Raw genomic sequence first — 16,213 nt, forward strand, 5'->3', positions numbered from 1 at the left:
CCTTGAAGTCTGTCACTATCCTCCTCACTCTTTACTACCCTTCCAAGTTTTGTGTTATCTGCAAATTTTGAAATTGTGTCCTGTACAACCAAGTCCAAGTCATTAATATATATCAAGAAAACAGTGGTCCCAGCACCGACCCCTGGGGAACACCACTGTACACCTCCCTCCAGTCCGATAAACAACCGTTCACCACTGCTCTGTTTCTTGTCCCTTAGCCAATTCTGTATCCATGTTACTACTGCCCCCTTTATTCCATGAGCCACAATCTTGATGATAAGCCTACTGTGCGGCACTTTATCAAATCCCTTTTGAAAGTCCATATACACCACATCAACTTCATTGCCCTCGTCTACCCTCTGTTACCTCATCAAAAAACTCAATGAGGTTAGTTAAACACGATTTGCCTTTAACAAATCCGTACTGGCTTTCTCTAATCAATCCACCCTCGTCCAAGTGACTGTTAATTCTGTCCCGGATTATCGTTTCTGAAAGTTTTCCCCACCACTGAAGTTAAACTGACTGGCCTATGGTTGCTGGGTTTATTCTTGCAATTCTCCAGTCTTCTGACACCATCCCGTACCCACGGACGTTTGGATGATTATGGCCAGTACCTCCACAATTTTCACCCTTACTTCCCTCAGCAACCTAGGATGCATCCCATCCGGACCGGGTGACTTAACTACTTTAAGTACAGCTAGCCTTTCAAGTACCTCTTCTTAATCAATTATTAGTCCATCCAGTATCTCAACTGTATCTTCCTTGATAAAGACTCGTTTAGTACCTCAACCATCCCCTCTGGCTTCATGAGTAGACCTCCTTTATGGTCCTAATTGGCCCCACCCCTCCTCTTACTATCCGTTAACTGTTTACATGACTGTAGTAGACTTTTGGATTCCCTTTTATATTGGCTGTCAGTCTATTCTCATACTCTCTCTTTGCCCCTCTTATTTCCTTTTTCACTTTCCCTCTGAACTTTCTATATTCTGCCTGGTTCTCACTTGTGTTATCAACCTGACATCTGTCACATGCCCCTTTTTCTCCATTTCATCTTACTCACTATCTCTTTTGTCATTCAGGGCGCTCTGGCTTTAGTTGCCTTACCTTTCTGCCTCATTGGAATGTGCCTAGACAGTACCCAAACCTTCTCCTCCTTAAAGGCCACCCACTGTTCAATTACAGAGAAGTCTAGTATCTCCTGCATGGAATGGTGTATATTGTAACAGAAGTCTGGCAGCTATTGGCTTAGGCTTGAGAGTGCACAATTATTCATGTGAAGTTCATTTGCAGCATAATCAAAAACCCATTTCTGTTTTTTGATTGTATTGCAGGAAAGGGGAAGAGTGGGTTAACAGTGAAGTGTCCATTTGTATTGTGCTTTGGTCTATGTGTGAAAGCTGATTCTAGTTTGGTTAGGTGTTGGTGAATGGCTTTAATTCTATTTTTGAAAAAAATTAAACTGAATGGCAGTCATCAACTTTTCAGATGTATTGACTAGATTCAGTAGGATGAAAGCTCAGATTAATTGTTTGGAATAAACAGCAGAACAAATAGCGACCAGCTGTGGGAGATACTTAATTACAATTTCCCTCTCTGGTCTTTTAATACTTATCAAATTCTTTTTAAAATAGCTTCTGCCTCAATAGCTACTTGTGGTAAATAGCTGTATGTTATATTAACTCTGTGTGGAAAAAATTCTTCTAACTGGTGTCAGGAAGTTTTCTTTACTGGCAGTGATAAATATTTTGAATAATTTACCAAGCAATAAAATAGAGGGGAAAACAATGGAATTATTCGGTGTTCAATTAGATGCCACGATGCGGCAGAGTGTATAGTTTTATTCTGCAGGGACTTTTGAAGTGTTGAGTCCTGATTTGCTATCTTTTTAAGATTCAGGGAAGTGGGATTGAGTAGGGTGTCTGCTCATCACGACCCATCAATCCCTGTTGGAAATATACTTATACGGACATTGAGCAAGGACAGATTGGCAAGATTGAATAGCCTGCTGAAACTCGCTGTTCAGGCTTGTAAAAGAAGAATGGCTAATTAGCCAAGCGACTGGAGGGCACCTGATTTTCTCATTCACTTTCACTAATTTCTATTTCTGCGTCTGGCCCTATTTTCCTTACTTACTTTGAAGTAATAATCTGGTTTTATTTTATCTATATGCCGTTTAACATTTTGTACTTTTCAGTGGGATTCCTTCTTAGAACTTCTCTCTTTCTTTAGAACTCAAAAACTCAAGCCCCATACTTACGAAAATTTGAGAGGAACAGTAAAGCTACTATTGCTCTTACATCACAGTAGACTATTAAAACTAAAAATTCTGCGTAAATTTTCAGTAAATATACTTTGCCTCCAAGTCAGGAGATTGTGGGTTCAAGCCGCACTGCAGGACTTGAGCACGTAATCTCCACTGACACTGCAGCATTGTATTGTGGGGAAGGGGTGCATTGTTAGAAGTGAGACATTAAACCCATGCCCTGTCAGCCTGTTCATATAAACAATATAAAAGATTCATGACACTCTTCAAAGAAGAGTAAGGCGTTCTTCTGGTATCTTGGCCAAAACCAACACCACCAAAATCAATTATCAGGTTACTTATCTCTGCTATTTGTGGGACCTTACTGCATGCAACTTAGCTGCCATATTTGCCTACAAAACAACAGTGACTTCACTTCAAAAGTAATTCATTGGCTGTAAAGCGTTTGGGACACCCTGATGACATGAAAGATGCTGTATAAAGACAATTTCTTTCTTTCTTCCTGTCCTGAGTCCTAAAAAATAACTGAGAGAAAAAAAAAATGGGATGGTTGGAATGGATGACAAATTGAAGGAGAGTCAAACAGATTAGTCAGAAGTAAAATTAAAAAGGTAATGAAGTCAAGTCACAGCCATTAATTCTTTTAGTCATATAAAAGCAGTTTTTCTGCACTGAATTCGACAAGTCGCTTTGCCAGTCTTTTTTTTTGTAACCAAGTTCCTTTTTTTTTCTTGTCCTCCGTCCCGAGCTCTCGAGCTCAATCAAAAAAACAGCATGTTGTAGTTTACTGAATTTATTCGTTTTTTAAAAATAAACTCCTGCATCATTGAGCTTATCTATGTGAATGGTATAGCCAATACTGTGCGAGTTTAAAAATACTGAAGGTTACGTAGTGAGGCCATAGGTTAAAAGACCAGCAGATTTTGAGTGGGTGCAGGACAACAACATGGCTGCTAGCGTTCAAAAACTAAAAAATATAAACAGGGAATGCTGCTAACACACAGCGGAACAGTTAGTATCTGTGAAGAGAAAAGACAGGTTATCTTGTTTTGTGTGCATACCTTTCAGATGACTGTCCTGCTGTGCACTTCGAACATTTTCTGTTTTTAATTTCAGAAATTTAGCATTTACTGTTTTTATTGTGCAAAATTTATTGTTCAAGCTACACCCCCAGGTCATGTGAGATTTTATGTAATAGAGGATGAGGTAAGAGGAGCCAAGTGGTCTTAGTCCTGATTTATGTTTATATATAAAGTCTGACTGCATTTAGTCACTTAAAGCTTACCCACTAAAGTCTTGCAGTTGTGCAAAGGTAATATTTGCAAGTTAATTAAAACAAAATTATAGTTTATACTGTTGCTTTCTTTTTTTCATGCCACTTCAGGCAAAGTCAGAATGATGAACTGATAACTCAAGGTTATGCTGTTGTCATTCAAGTACAGTACTCCTGGGAATTTGACACACATATTCCAAAGCATAAACTGAGCAAAGATTCACACTCTTGACAACTTAAAATGTGCTGAATTGATTCTATTATATATACATTTTAACTGGTTGGCCTGTTGCCATGTCCCATTCATCTAATTGGGAGCCTGTACTGTGTGTGTTTGGAATGACCCTGTTGTAGTGATTGCTGCTGTAACCATCACGACTGACCCATTTTCACATTTTCTGTATGTTGACTCCAGCTAATCATTTTTATAATCCCAAGCAATTAGAATCATAGAATCTTACACCACAGAAGGACGCCATTCAGCCTGTCGTGCCTGTGCCGCCTCTCTGAAAGAGCTCTCCAATTTAGTCCCACACCCCAGCTTTTTCCCCATGACCCCGCAAATTAATCCTCCTTAAGTACATGTCCAGTTGCCTTTTGAAAGTTCCAATGGAACTGCTTCCACCACCCTTTCAGGTAGTGTGTTCCAGATTTTAACAACCCTCTGTGTGAAAGAAAATTCTCCTAATTTCCCCTCTAGTTCTTTTGCCAATTCTTTTAAGTCTGTGAACTCTGGTTACCATCCCACTTGCCAGAGAAAACAGTTTCTCCCGACTTGCTCTATCCTAGCCCCGTATAATTTTGAATACCTCTGTTAAGTTTCCCCATAACCTTCTCTGTTCTAAGGAGAACAATCCCAGATTCTCCAATCTCTCCACATAACTAAAATCCCTCATCCCTGGTATCATCTTGGTAAACCTCCTCTGTACCCTCTTCAAGGCCTTGACAACTTTCCTAAATTGTGGTGCCCAGAATTGTACTTAATACTCCAGCTCAGGCTGATTTGTAAAGGTTTAGTATAACTTCCCTTGTTTTTGTACTGTATGCCTCGATTAATAAAGCCCAGGATCCCATATGTTTTAACGGCTTTCTCAACTTGTCCTGCCACCATCAAAGATTTGTGTACATTCACGCCTGGATCTCTCTGTTCTTACACCCCTTTCAAAATAGTACCATTTACTGCACATCCATGTTGTTCCTCCCAAAGTGTATCACTTCACACTTATCCGCATTAAATTGCATCTGTTATGTGTCTGCCCATTTCGATAGTCATTCTATGCCTTCCTGAAGTCCATGACTGTCCTGCTCACTATTTACTACGTTGCCAAGTTTTGTATCATCCGCAAACTTCAAAATTGTACTCTCTATACCCAAGTCCAGGTCATTTATATATAACAGGCATTGGCCCTAATATCGAACCCAATATCTAATACCTGTTCACCACTACTCTCTGTCACCTATCCCATAACCATTTACGTACCCAAGTTACCACCGTCCCTTTAATCCCATGTGTTTCTGTTTTCCGAATAAGTCTGTTACGTGGTACGTTATAAAATACCTTTTCAAGGTCCAAATATACAACGTCTATTCCACTACCTTCATAACCCTCTGTTACTTCATCAAAGAACTCAACCAGGTTAGTCAGACAGGATTTTTCTTTAACAAATCCGTGCTTGCTGTCCCTTATTATGCTTCCAAGTGAGAATTAATTCTGTCCTTAACAATGGCCTCGAGTAGTTTTCCACTACTGACTTTAGATCGACTGGCCTGCAGTTACCGGGTTTAACCCCCTCCCTTTTTTTGAACAGGGATGTAACATTTTGCGATCCTCTGGCACCACTCCCGTATCCAAGGAGGATTGAAAGATTGTGGTCACAGCTTCTGCTATCTCCACCCTAGCTACCCTCAGCAACCTAGGATGCATCCCATCTGGACCGGGAGACTTGTTAACTTTGACTGAAACCAACCTATTTAGCACCTCCTTTCCAGATATTTTTATCTTATCTAGTATCTATACACTGTCCTCCTATACTGCGACATTAACTTCATTCTCTTTTATGAAGACAGATGCAAAGTACTCATTCAGTACCTCAGTCATGCCCTCTGCCTCCACAAGAAGATTTCCTTTTTTGTCCCTAATCAGCTCCACCATTCCTTTTAACTATCCTTTTACATTTTATATGTTTATAAAATATTTTTGGGTTCCCTTTTATGTTACTCGCTAATCTTTTCTCATATTATCTCTTTGCCCTTATATCCTTTTTCAATTTACTGCACTGTCTGTATTCTGGCTGGTTTTCTACTGTATTCTGTACCTGAGATTTGTCATTAGCCTCCTTTTTCTGTTTTATTTTAACCTCTATTTCCTTTGTCATCCAGGGAGCTCCAGCTTTGGATGCCCTATCTTTCCTCCTTATGGGAATAATGCTGCTATTTATCCCTCCTAGTTTTCTTTGCACCTTGTCTCTCCTCTCTGCTGCCACATCCTGGTTCCCCTCCCCCTGCCAAATTAGTTTAAACCTTCCCCCACAGCACGAGTAAACCTCCCTGTGAGGTTATTGGTCTCAGTCCTGTGCCAGTGCAATCTGTCCGGCTTGTACAGGTCCCTCCTGCCCCAGAATTGGTCCCAATGCCCCAGGAACCTGAAGCCCTCCCTCCTGCACCACTTCTCCAGCCACTCATTCACCTCTACTATCTTACTGTTTCAGTACCAATTACCAATTTTCATTCATTTTTGAAATTACAATTTATTTTAAAATGCTTTTTGCACAATTTCCTTTAAATATCATACACACTTAATGTCAACTGGATGGTCAGTTTACTAGGAAAAAGCACAATGCTGAGAAATTTCAGAAAATGTCTGTCAAACCGGGTGCCAGGGAACAGGACCTAGAGGATGGAGCAAGTTTTGAAAATGCTGGAGTCTATAATTAAGGATAGGTTAACTAACTGAAAATTCTCAGAGAGCCAGCATGGATTTGTGAAAGGTAGGTCGTGCCTGACAAACCTGATTGAATTTTTTGAAGAGATGACTAAAGTAGTGGACAGGGGAATGTCAATGGATGTTATTTTTATGGACTTCCAGAAGGCATTTGATTAAAGTCCCACATAAGAGACTGTTAGCTAAGATAGAAGCCCATGGAATCGAGGGAAAAGTACAGACTTGGTTAGGAAGTTGGCTGAGCGAAAGGCGACAGAAAGTAGGGATAATGGGTAGGTACTCACATTGGCAGGATGTGACTAGTGGAATCCCGCAGGGATCAGTCTTGGGGCCTCAATTATTCACAATATTTGTTAACGACTTAGATGAAGGCATAGAAAGTCTCATATCTAAGTTTTCCGATGACACAAAGATTGGTGGCATTGTAAGCAGTGTTGATGAAAACATAAAATTACAAAGGGATATTGATAGATTAGGTGAATGGGCAAAACTGTGGCAAATGGAATTCAATGTAGGCAAATGTGAGGTTGTTAAAAACAGTGGATGTCCAAAGGGACTTAGGGGTTCAGGTACATAGATCATTGAAGTGTCATGAACAGGTGCAGAAAATAATCAATAAGGCTAATGGAATGCTGGCCTTTATGTCTGGAGGACCAGAGTACAAGGGGGCGGAAGTTATGCTGCAGCTATACAAAACCCTGGTTAGACCGCACCTGGAGTACTGTGAGCAGTTCTGGGCACCGCACCTTCGGAAGGACATATTGGCCTTGGAGGGAGTGCAACGTAGGTTTACTAGAATGATACCTGGACTTCAAGGGTTAAGTTACGAGGAGAGATTACACAAATTGGGGTTGTATTCTCTAGAGTTTAGAATGTTAAGGGGTGATCTGATTGAAGTTTATAAGATATTAAGGGGAACGGATAGGGTGGATAGAGAGAAACTATTTCCGCTGGTTGGGGATTTTAGGATTAGGAGGCACAGTCTAAAAATTAGAGCCAGACCTTTCAGGAGTGAGATTAGAAAACATTTCTACACACAAAGGGTGGTAGAAGTTTGGAACTCTCTTCCGCAAACTGCAATTGATACTAGCTCAATTGCTACGTTTAAATATGAGATGGATAGCTTTTTGGCAACCAAAGGTATTAAGGGACATGGGCCAAAGGCAGGTATATGGAGTTAGATCACGGATCAGCTATGATCTTATCAAATGGCGGAGCAGGCACGAGGGGCTGAATGGCCTACCCCTGTTCCTTTATTCCTATGGAGCAAGTTTTAAGGGCTAAATGGCTGTTTCTCATTCCTACATTTATATGTTCTTACACATTTCACTTTCCCGATCGTCCATTTAAGAGTATTAGTCTTTGACTCCTTGAAGTTTCCTTTTAATTGTTGTAAAAAAAAGTCTGATCTTTTTAATACACTTAATCTGTAAAATCCCTCGTGAGAGAAATTTTGTTAAAATGACAATCATGCACTGCTATCCAGTCAAGAACAGAAAAAAGGAGAATGTGACTTACACACCAGTTTTGACAACAATAATTTATAGTGCCTGTAACATAGAAAATGTCCCAAGGTGCTTTATGTAGGGCAGAGAAAAAATAGAAGCAGGTAAGGGAACGAATGCCAAACCGTACAACCCACTGCAATATAGAGACCATAATACGGGATAAAATTAATACTCAAAGACATTGATTAATTAAGGACAGCCAGCATAGTTTTGTAAAGACAAGTTCTTTGAGGAAGTAGCTAAAGGTATTGATCAAGAAAGGGCAGCGGATGTTGTATATAATGATCTTCAAAAGGTATTCGTTAAGATGTCACATAGGCTTCTTAATAAAGTTAAGGCCCACAGTATTAATCGATAGGAAACTGGTTAAAGGACAGGAACCAGAGTAGATGTTGATGTTGTTTTTCAGACTGAAAAGATGTGAATGTTGATGATCCTGAGGGGTCCGTCTTAGTACCATTGCTCTTAACAGCATAACTATAATATGGTCTGAACTTGGATATAGGCGACACAAGATGAAATTTTACACATGACACCAAAGTAGGGAAAGCAGTTAACTGAAGAGGACTGTAAGCGACAGGAGGACATAGATTATTAGATTGGGCAGATGGATGTCAGATGAAATTTATTGTGGAGAAATGCGAGGTAATAGATTTTGGGAGGAAGGAGAGGACATGTACACTAAATGGTAAAACTTCGAAAGGAAAATAGGAGCAGAGAAACAGGGTTCGGATACACAAATCTTTAAAATGGGAGGACAAGTTGATTTTTTTTTAAAAAGCCCATGGGATCGGACAATTTATAAATGGGGGCATTAAGTAAAAAAAAAGAACAGTGGTAATGCTAAACCTCTACAAATCACTGGTTAGGCCACATTTAGAAGATTGTGTCTGGTTTTGGGCACCCTAATGTCGGAAGCATGTCAAGGACATGGAGAGAGTCTAGAAGAGATTATAAGATGATAGAGAGATGAGAGGAACTTGGGTTCTTTTCATTTGACCAGAGAAGGTTGAGGAGATCTGTTCGGGATGTTCAAAATATATAATGTATAAGGAAAAATTATTTTCATTGGTTGGTTGAGTCGGAATTAGAAGGCATATATTTAAGATAATCACCAAAATGAGAGGTTAGGGGATATTTTTTACACAGAAGGTTGTTAGGACATGGAATGCCCTACTAGATGTAGTGATGGAAGCAGAATCCATAACAGCTTTTAAAAGTGAAGTGGATAAATATTTGAAAAAGAAAAATCTGAGTATGATGAAACGGGAGGGGAATGGAACAAGGTCAGTAGTTCTTTCAGAGCTGACACTGGTGTGTTGGGCTGAATGGCCTCTTGTACTGTTAAAGTCTATGATTCTAAATAATGCTGTCTATTTAATGCGCTGGATTTGCATTTTGTGACCCGATTCTGGTTTATAAATTTGTATTTTATTCTAATTTCTTTTAGACAGTAAAACACATGTGGCCATTTATCTCTCAATTTGTGGAGAAACTGTTGAAAGAGACCATTGAACCGGCTGTGAAGGGTGCCAACAGCCATCTTAGTACCTTCAGCTTCACGAAGGTTGACATGGGAAACAAGGTGAGTATTGGCCACACCGGAAATCTAGCACTTTACACGAGAAACTGAAGCAAAGAAACGCTCCTACGTATAATTTAACTGACTAGTTCAGCAGGAAACACTGGGATCTTGAATTCATTCCTCCTGTTTTCCCTAAATCTCTCTTTCCATATTAAGTTTCCTTCCATACTCACAGCCACCCCCTCAACCTTACTATCTTCTATGGCTTCTCTCCTCCCATGGTCTCAATCACTGACAAGGCCACCTCAAACTACTTCCTTGTATTCCTCACCACCCACATCCCCCTACCCCCTTCCAACCCCACTTGATTTTATATCCATCCCTGGGAAACAAACTCCCCTCCAAGTCATTTACAATTGCATTTTCAAACTTCCAACTGTCCAGCCTTTGGCCTTCCATTTGCCATGGTACTTCTGCAGCGTCGATTTGCTCAACCACTCCCTTACCTCCACCTTTGATAATCTTGTCCCCAGTAAAACCTTTATCTCTTCCATCCTGGTTGTTCCCCCTGATACGGTCCCCATCTTTGCTCCCTCAAGACCAAGGGCCGTAGACTTGAGCTTATCTGGCGCAAACTAGTTTAGCCATCCATCACCAGATATCACTGGGCCACATAAATCTTTATTCTTCTCTGGCCAAAACTACTGACTACTCCAGGATCATCCTGGAGAGCCAAGATAACCCCCCGGCTTCTTTTCTCCACTATCAACTTGAACCCCTCTTCCCAGCCGCCCTTCACCCTCACCTGCAACAAGTACAAAGAACTCATCGACTTCATTGTCATTAAGATTGGGACTATCTGTTCAGATACCTCTGCTACTTCTCCTTTCTTACTAAGCCAAACCTCCCTCAGGCTCCCTTTTCCAAAGCTCTAGTTTCTCCGTCATTTCTCCTCATGCCCTATCTAAGCTCATCCCATCCATGAGACCTACCTCTTGCTCCCTTGACCCCATTCCCACCAAACTGCTAAATGTCCAACTCTTTCTGGCCCCCATACTTGCTGACATTGTAAATGGTTCCTTCACCTCAGGTACTGTACGCCTCCCTTTCAAAACCACCATCACAAATTATATCCTCTGTGACTGATGCATTATCCCTTTGAAGGCCTTGGGATGTTTTGCTACATTAAAGGTGCTGTATAAATTACAAGTTGTTACATTTTTAAAAATCTGTGTGTGCATGATCCCTCCTCAACCAGTATGCATCCTTTGACAAGATGAAGCACACCTTGCTCCTCCAACACGTTGCTCTTCCAACACCATTCATCTTGGTGGGACTGCCCTCGCTCTACTACCCCTCTCTACTGCTTGTCTGACATCCAGTTTTGGAGCTGCAGTTTGCTTCAGCTAAACATTGGGAAGACCAAAACCATCATCTTGAGCCCTTGCCACAAGCACTGTATCTTTGCCTCTGATACCATCTCTATCGTAAGCCAATCGCTCAGCCTGAACCAGACTATTCGCAACCTCTGCGTTCTATTCGACCATGAGCTGAATTTCTGATCGCAGATCCTCTCCATTACAAAGATTGCCTATTTTCTCCTCCATAACATAGCTCACCTCCGCCCCTCCCTCAGTCCATCTGCTGCTGAAACTCTCATCCATGCATTTATCAACTCCAGACTCGACACGTCCAATGCTGTCATATTGTCTTAGTATGTTACAGCACAGAAGGAAGCCATTCAGCCCATCGTGCCTGTGCCAATCACCTTAAATCAGTGTCCTCTGGTTATCAACCCTTCTGCCACTGGAAACAGTTTCTTATTTACTCTATAAAAACAGTTCATGATTTTGAACACCTCTATCAAATCTCCTCTTATCCTTCTCTGCTCTAAGGAGAACAACCCTACCATTCCAGTAAATCTCTTCTGCACCCTCTCTAAGGCATTGACATCTGTCCTAAAGTGCGGTGCCCAGAACATAAGTTCATAAGAAATAGGAGCAGGAGTAGGCCATACGGCCCCTCAAGCCTGCTCCGCCATTCAATCAGATCATGGCTGATCGTTGACCTCAACTCCACTTTCCTGCCCGATCCCCATAATCCCTTGATTCCCCTAGAGTCCAAAAATCTATCAATCTCAGCCTTGAATATATTCAACGACTGAGCATCCACAGCCCTCTTGGGTAGAGAATTCCAAAGATTCACAACCCTCTGAGTGAAGAAATTCCTCCTCATCTCAGTCTTAAATGGCGGACCCCTTATCCTGCGACTATGCCCCCTAGTTCTATACTCTCCAGCCAGGGGGAAATAACCTCTTAGCATCTACTCTGTAATTTATTTTGTTTCTTGTTCCCTGATCCGGCCCTTCACGCCAAGTTTCACCAGGCGTGAATCAGACGCGGTGGGCAAGCCGCCCAGGTAAGTTTAAAAGAAACTCTTTCTGATCCCTTCGTTTGTCACAGGTAAAGTGCCTTAAGTACCTCAATGAGGTACATTTGACTCTTTAACTGTCATGCCGCCGGCTTTAATTGCCGGCGGGTCTTCCGGTTTTGGGTCATCAGCGCGCACATAGGTTGGGTTCCTGGGAAACTCGGAAGCTGGCGGGTTGGAGCCGGCTTCCAAACCCAAACGGGATTTGCGTGATTTTCGGAGCCCCCACCCGCCCCCCAATGCACCCGCATTTGCCTCCTAAAGTCACCCCATTTGTGTCCTCCTCACAGCTTACTTTCCCACCTAGCTTTGTATCGTCAGCAAGCTTGGATACATTACACTCAGTCTCTTCGTCTAAGTCATTATATAGGTTGTAAATAGCTGAGGCCCAAGCACTGATCCATGTGGCACCCAACTTGTTACAACCTGCCAACCTGAAAATGACCCGTTTATTCCTACTCTCTGTTTTCTGTCCATTAACCAATCTCTATCCATGCTAATATATTACCCCCAACCCCATGAGCCCTTATCTTGCATAACAACCTTTTATGTGGCACCTTATCGAATGCCTTTTGAAAATCCAAATCTACGACATCCACTGGTTCCCCTTTATCTACCCTGCTCGTTACATCCTCAAAAAACTCTAAGTTTGTCAAACACGATTTCCCTTTCATAAGACCATATTGACTCTGCCTAACATATTATGATTTTCTAAGTGCCCTGTTACCACTTCCTTAATAATAGATTCCAGCATTTTCCCAACGACTGATGTCAGGCTAACTGGCCTGTAGTCCCCTGTTTTCTCTCTCCCTCCTTTCTTAAACAGCGATGTTACATTTGCTACCTTCCAATCCCTCTATTTCCTGTGTATATATATATATATATATATATATATATATATTGCCCTTCGATGACATTCTCCCTAAGCATGGGATTAACTTTCCGCTTTATGCCGATGATACCCAGATTTACCACTCCTTCACCAACCTTCATTCTCTGATAGCTGCTATGCTACCAATAGCTTGTCCAGCATCAAGCTGTGGATTTTGCTGCTCAGCATTGATGAGTGAAGCCACCCTGTACAGCCGTTCCAGAATTTTCACACCTTTTTAGGGGTGTCTGCTAAACCCGCATCCAACTGCCCGTCCTTGCTAGACTTGGAGTTAAACTTCAAACCCTACATCCAGTCTATTATCAAGACTGCCTATTTCTGCTGTAAAATATCATCTGTCTCTATCCCTACCTCATCACTACTGCAGCTGAACCCCTCATTCTTGCCTTCAGCACTTTCAAACCCTGCATTTCAAACAGTCTGCTCATTAATTGGCCAAGCTCCTCCTGATGTAAATTCACAACTTGTACAGAACTTCCTCGACTCCATTGTACACCTACTGTCTCTGTCCTTGTCAACCTCCTTTGGCTCCTGATCCCCTTACGCATCACTTTCAAAGTCCTCATCTACAAATCCATTCATGTCATATTCCTTCTCGGCTCTGCAATTCCTCCAGCCCTACATTCTTTCTTACTCCCTCCACTCGTGCAACTGTGGTCCGCTGTGTGTTCTCCGCTCCCTCTGCTCTACCACCAGTGGCAGAACCTTAATCTTATCCCCATACTTTGGAACTCCCTCCTAATCCCTTCAATCTCACCAAATCCTTCACAAACCTCCCTCTACCCTCTCAAAAGCCTCTTTAAAACCTATGATTTCAACCATACTTCTGGCCACCTCACCTAATTTCTCTCCTCCATCTGTTTGGGTCTGACACCCAGCTGTGAAGGTCTTGGGATGTTTTGCTACGTGAAAGATGCTGCATAAATTGTTGTAACAGCTTGGGAATAACTACAAATAATGTCGGAGAACAACAGCATCTTTTATTTGTGTATGTTACATTGGAAAAAAAATGTCTATGGACTTTGTTTTTAATTTCCTGAAAGGATTTTACAAAAGTCTGTGGTTACCAGCTGCTGGGGAGGGTTTTCCAGACTCTTAGGCACTGTTCACTGCTATCTCTTTGTTCATCTCTTTTCAGCCTCTGCGGATCGATGGGATAAAAACGTACACCGAAAACGTGGACAACAGACAAATTATCTTAGACCTTCAAATCAGGTAATTTACAGAATAAAACCCATTCAATTATAGGTTAGTTGTATTTAATTTTTTTTTGAGTGCTAAAACTGGAGAAGAACAGTAATCCAGAGTTGGACCAGCCTGAGATTCTCCTTCGTGTGTTCTGATTATTTAATATTTTTTGCCATTGTTTTCTTTCCTTCCCTCCCTGAAGGAATTTACTCCTTGTTGACTGTTCCACTAATACCAGGCTTCTTTTGGCACTTGATCCAAGTGGCCATCCTCCAAGACAAGGAATGTGGGTTGATTATTTGACCACACAGGGTATTGCAGTTGATTTTGTGCTCACCAAACATTTGCACACTCACACTCACACTATTACAGATTGCTGAGGAGCGATTAGGTGTAAGAGCCCTACTTTATTTTTCCCTTCATAATTCAGGGCAACTGAAACCAACTGTAATATCTCCATCACTGCCCGGGCTGAGATCTGCAAGCTGTACAGACTTGAGATTCAACCTGAGACCTTCATGGACTGCATGGCTGAGCTGCTCACTTAATAAACTTGCTGAGCCATTGGGTGAACTGCTTGGTATTAATATAGCCTTTAACATTATGGGATGTTTCTCAGTTCATTCTTTTCATACCTAAAAATATCTGTGCTGTTGGAGAAAAAGAGAGTTCAATTTTAGCAGTACTGTGGATATGTCTGTGAAATGCCAGGATGGATATTCAGAATAATATTGTAGTGTCATAAAACCCATAATGAGAAATAGCCCATGAGTTGCAACGATTAGTAGTATTCTCTGACTTGGCTCTGCCTAGCCCCGCTCGCCTTCCCTGACCTGGCTCCACCCGGCCCAACTACTGTAAATATTCTTGCTTTGTTTTCGAACTGCTAACAAAAAAAAATCACGCCTGGTGTGATCATGTGCAGTTTGTAACAGAAAAATAGCATTTGTTACACTTTAAATGTTATCACTTGTGAATGTACAAAAATGGTGGACGGGAAAACATCAGACGGTCCATTCAGTCTGTCGTATTCAATCGTGTTGCAATTAGGTAACACAACCTCCAGTACACCTACCCACTAGCAGCCATTGTAATTTCCCGGGAGAGGCAAAAAAGAAGATAATTCTGGGAAATTCCTCTCCATCCCCAGAAGGAGATCAAAACAAGTTCCGGGAGATAACAATGACCACGGGCTGCATTACCCAGCATCCCACCTACCTTTTGTATGCAGTGTTATAAACCTCTAGGAACTCGTCCTGATCCCCATTGAAGATTTGCAGTGAATCTTCACTCATTGCACGATCCAGCAATTTATTCCAAAGGTCAACGATCCTCTGTGAGAAGAAAAACGTCCTGACGTCTAACCTAGTTCCATGCTTACTAACTCGTACGCTTGTCTGTTTGTTCTCCCTATCTAATTCAAATAATCTGTCCATGTGTACACAGTCAAGTCCCGTCATCATTTTAAATACTTAAATCAAGTCTCCCCGAAATCTCTGCTTTTCTACAGTAAGCAGCTCCAACTCCCTGATATCATTATTGTGATAACTGAGGGTTTTTAAACTTTTAATCTAGTGGCCCTTCTCTGAATCTTTTCTAGGGCATCTCTCTCCCACTGTGTGAAGGGACCAGAACTGGACATGGGATTCTAACTGGAACCTGACCCATTTATTGCCTAAGGAAGGTGTTAAAAGATTACTAAATGCCAGTTCAATAGGAAATTGTAATCATGTTGGCAGAACAGGTTGAGAAAGTGGTTTTAAAAAAAATATGGGATTCTGAGCTTTATAAATAGAGGTACAGAATACAAAAGCAAGGAGCCTTTGTTGAGCCTTTATAAAATACTGGTTCGGCCACAACTGGAGTATTGGGCATGATTTTAACTGTGATAAACAGGTGGGTTGGGGGTGGAGGGGCATTCAAAATTTCAACCATTTTCGACCCACCTCCAACCTGCCCATTTCCGGTTTTCACCTTGGCAGGACGAGGGCAGGGCCAGGTCGGGCCTTAAAACCTTTCAAGGAGGCTGCGGGCCTCCTTTTTCCCCCAGTTTCCGATTTCAACCCTGGGGGGTGCCGGGATTCCTGGGCCTTCTCTTTCACGCCTCGTGAAAGGAGACAAGAAGGCCTGGGACTAACAGGTGCTTTACTGGCACAGCTTGTGGGCCCGGAGGAGCAGGCTTGCTTCTCCCAG

The 16,213-nt window shown here is 41.8% G+C and overlaps 1 protein-coding gene across 3 annotated transcripts in view; it reads left to right on the forward strand.

Annotated features, from left to right (window-relative positions):
* The window catches only part of LOC137344837 (extended synaptotagmin-2-like), a 191,333-nt gene that overhangs the window by 74,743 nt on the left and 100,377 nt on the right, over positions 1-16,213 (forward strand). For all 3 annotated transcript variants that reach the window (XM_068008032.1, XM_068008038.1, XM_068008047.1), the window contains exons 3-4: positions 9,436-9,570; positions 13,971-14,047. In XM_068008032.1, the coding sequence (XP_067864133.1) occupies positions 9,436-9,570; positions 13,971-14,047 (212 nt within the window). The remainder of the gene's footprint in view (positions 1-9,435; positions 9,571-13,970; positions 14,048-16,213) is intronic.

The sequence above is a fragment of the Heptranchias perlo genome, chromosome 2, assembly GCF_035084215.1.
Source record: "Heptranchias perlo isolate sHepPer1 chromosome 2, sHepPer1.hap1, whole genome shotgun sequence".
NCBI classification, from domain to species: domain Eukaryota; kingdom Metazoa; phylum Chordata; class Chondrichthyes; order Hexanchiformes; family Hexanchidae; genus Heptranchias; species Heptranchias perlo.